Source organism: Austrofundulus limnaeus, unplaced genomic scaffold (assembly GCF_001266775.1).
Source record: "Austrofundulus limnaeus strain Quisiro unplaced genomic scaffold, Austrofundulus_limnaeus-1.0 Scaffold82, whole genome shotgun sequence".
NCBI lineage: Eukaryota > Metazoa > Chordata > Actinopteri > Cyprinodontiformes > Rivulidae > Austrofundulus > Austrofundulus limnaeus.
Genome location: NW_013952484.1, coordinates 1,142,075 through 1,145,306, shown reverse-complemented (window position 1 = coordinate 1,145,306; position 3,232 = coordinate 1,142,075). Strand labels below are relative to the sequence as shown.

Sequence of the window (3,232 nt, the reverse complement as noted above, 5' to 3'; positions counted from 1 at the left end):
GCTATATCCACCCTGAAGGTTAATCTTGGACAATATCTGATGATCGACTCTTTTAAATGAAACCAGAGAGCGTTGACAGAGAGGAGAAGGTAGAAATGACTCAGCCTGTAACTGAAAATATGGATGGAGGACAACAGAGCTGCCTAGCAGCCTCGCACCGATGACCTAGTTGACGTCATCATTTACCCAGAATGCTTTGTGTGTAAATAAAATGGCTCCGTCTGTGTTAAAATATATTTTTAAAACTTTACAAAACTAAACAGCCTGCAATATTTTTACAGTCTTTATTTTACAGTTAAATATATGTTCATCAAATAAAGTCTAATGTTACAACTAATCGGGGATCCCTTTAAGGATTAAATGCTATTAATTAAACTGGACTTGCCTCTCAAAAACATCTTTACTCACACCACTCTTTTTAGTAGCAGAGGTAATGTCCGTTAATACGTCATAAAATGAACACAAATTCTCCGCAAAATGTTAGTTCTGCAGTTAGCGGAAGAGCAGAACTGTGCCCACCATTACTTTGAAGAAATCTTTATTTGTATTTAGTCAATTCTTTTTTTTTTTTTAACTTGTGCTCATTTCAGGGACCCGTTCATAATTTTCTCCGGGGGTCTGTCCTACGACATGGTGGGTCGGCGGCCTTGTCTGACTGTTATGCATGGTAAAAGTATCGCTGTGCTGGAGATGGATTATCCTATAGTAGACTTTCTCACTCTATGTGAAACACCATATCCTAACGGTAAGAGTGCATTTATTTTGGTTGAAATTGGCACTTGTATTAAATAAGTCCTGATCTCCTTCTGGACTGTACCCCCCTCCCACACACACACACACACACACACACACACACACTGCTGTTTTTTTAAATTATACTGGATTACTTCCCCCTGTGTTGGTGCGTATTTGTGATATATTTCACAGCAGGAATGAATCTACCTTCCTGTTTTTCATTATCTGACACACAGAACATCACGTTACATTTTCATTTCATACCTCTGTGTGTAATAGGCTTCCATCTGAATTAAATTATTATCTTATTTCCTGCATTGGTGAGTCGACAGCTAAAGCAAGTCCAACTGGAGCTGAACGGCAAGGGGTCCAGGATGTGTGTAATCCTGTCTGTAATCTCAGCTGCTGTGTAATGTGGCATGTGTACAGTTTTAGGAAGGATTAGTAAATTATGTAACAGTGAGGACTTCATTAAGTCACTGGCTTTCATCTGGTTACGGACATAACCGGGTTTGGATTATTACACAATACACGTCTGGCTGATGGGGAGGGTTTGGACACGCTTAAATTGTCGTCGTTCTGTTGCGGTTTCTTCTTCTTTGCTAGCGTGGAAGAAAATTGTCACAAATCCAAGAAACACTAAAAGTGTTTAGCAACTCAACTTTTATTTCTGTTTTACAAGTATCATGTAAAAAATTAACTCACTGACCATAAAAACAAAAACTTTTATTGTTGAGCCTCTGAGGAAATCGTGTTCATTCCCTAAAAGTTTTTTTTTACTTTTTTAAGGATCTCATCTTAAAGTTAAATGTGAAAATTTCCTCCAAAAATCAAAGCTGTCACAAATATAAATTTATAATATTTATTAAGCTTTCTCACTTTAACAATTTACAGTCTGTAAATTTTAATGTGTAAAGAATAAGAAATTCTTTTATTCAGGTTTCTGAGATTTTTTTCCACACTTCTCAGGCTTTTTTTAAAGCTCACATTTTTTTGTTCATGTCATAATGAGTGACCAAAGAAAATACTAACCTTTTAATAAATATCTATGTTTAAAACGTGTCCTACATTATTATAGACATGGCTTTAATTCAACTTCAGGAATGACCTTTCTCTGTGCATTTCCGATTGCAGATTTTCAGGAGCCTTATGCTGTGGTGGTCCTTCTAGAAAAAGATTTAGTGGTGATCGACCTTGCACAAAATGGGTAAGAATTTCGTCTTTTCTTTGGATTTAAATGGCAATGCTGCCCATTTGCTTCATAATTTACATAGACAGCATTCTTTGAAAGAATGCATATTAGCTGCCACTTGCATGATCTGTTGGCCTTCGGTGTATGTTTTGAGAGGAACTCTCAGCTACTACTACATCAAATGTTTCCTTCTTATTGTAATAATTGTATGTATTGTAGTCAAGTAATCAAGCACGTGGCAACAAATCAGAATAATTTCATTGAAACGTGCCWTGAGTGTCTCTTTCTTCTTTTTAACAGTTACCCCATATTTGAGAACCCATATCCCCTGACTATCCACGAGTCTCCTGTTACCTGCTGCGAGTACTTTGCCGACTGCCCTGTGGACCTCATACCTGCACTTTACTCTGTTGGCTCGCGGCAGAAACGACAGGGCTACAGCAAAAAGGTACTGAAAAGAAAAGCTTTGTGTTTTATTTTGGCTGTGATGGGAAAAATGTTCGTTTCTAGGTTCACAATGGAGAAACCGTGTCAGGCAAACAGTGGATTGAAAAGAAAAACAACATAAAATATTTCCCCCAAGACACGACAAGGACTGAAATTTGTACTTTCTCACTTATTATAAGTTTATTTATGGATTCTAAAGACTTAAATGCTTTGGAGCATAACCAGCTCCAAATTAAATGTGCTCTATTAATATATAGTTTTTTTAATATAATAGTTTTTTAATATAAACACTAGGGGTGTCCCGATACCAGTTTTTTCAAGACTGAGTACAAGTACGAGTACTTCATTTTAGGTACTCACCGATACCGATACCGATACCAAGTAACGGGGTTCGTGTGGATTATTTGTTCAACTTGTTGAATATTAAACAGAAGGAAAATGAAATGCAATTATCATGCAAAAACTGATGGGTAAATATTATGTTTGACAATAAAAAGGTAGTGCAAACTCTGACAAGTAGATAAGTTGGTATATATATCACACCATAACCTTTGAAACCATTTATTTTATTTCAAACAGGCTCTTTTTATAAGGCCACACTCCCTCTGAATGTATTAACAAAACAAATACTGCAAAACAAAACCAAAAAAAAAGTTATTTTTATAAATTTTTCTCAACATGCAACTACCAAATTTAAATGAAAATGTAAACTATAACGTAAATTTTAGCAGCACATCTATAGAAGTTTACTCTGCTTCAGTCTTAAACTTAAAAAAATGACTAATAATAAAGTGCAGTAAATTTCAGTTCAAACTTTAATTGAACAACTAAAACAAAATCTCAGAAGAACCTGAGGGA

At 35.7% G+C, this 3,232-nt stretch overlaps 1 protein-coding gene across 4 annotated transcripts in view; it reads left to right on the top strand.

Annotated features, from left to right (window-relative positions):
• The window catches only part of stxbp5a (syntaxin binding protein 5a (tomosyn)), a 138,104-nt gene that overhangs the window by 104,563 nt on the left and 30,309 nt on the right, over nucleotides 1–3,232 (top strand). For all 4 annotated transcript variants that reach the window (XM_014011575.1, XM_014011574.1, XM_014011573.1 and 1 more), the window contains 3 exons: nucleotides 591–745; nucleotides 1,870–1,942; nucleotides 2,228–2,375. In XM_014011575.1, coding sequence (XP_013867029.1) covers nucleotides 591–745; nucleotides 1,870–1,942; nucleotides 2,228–2,375 — 376 coding nt within the window. The remainder of the gene's footprint in view (nucleotides 1–590; nucleotides 746–1,869; nucleotides 1,943–2,227; nucleotides 2,376–3,232) is intronic.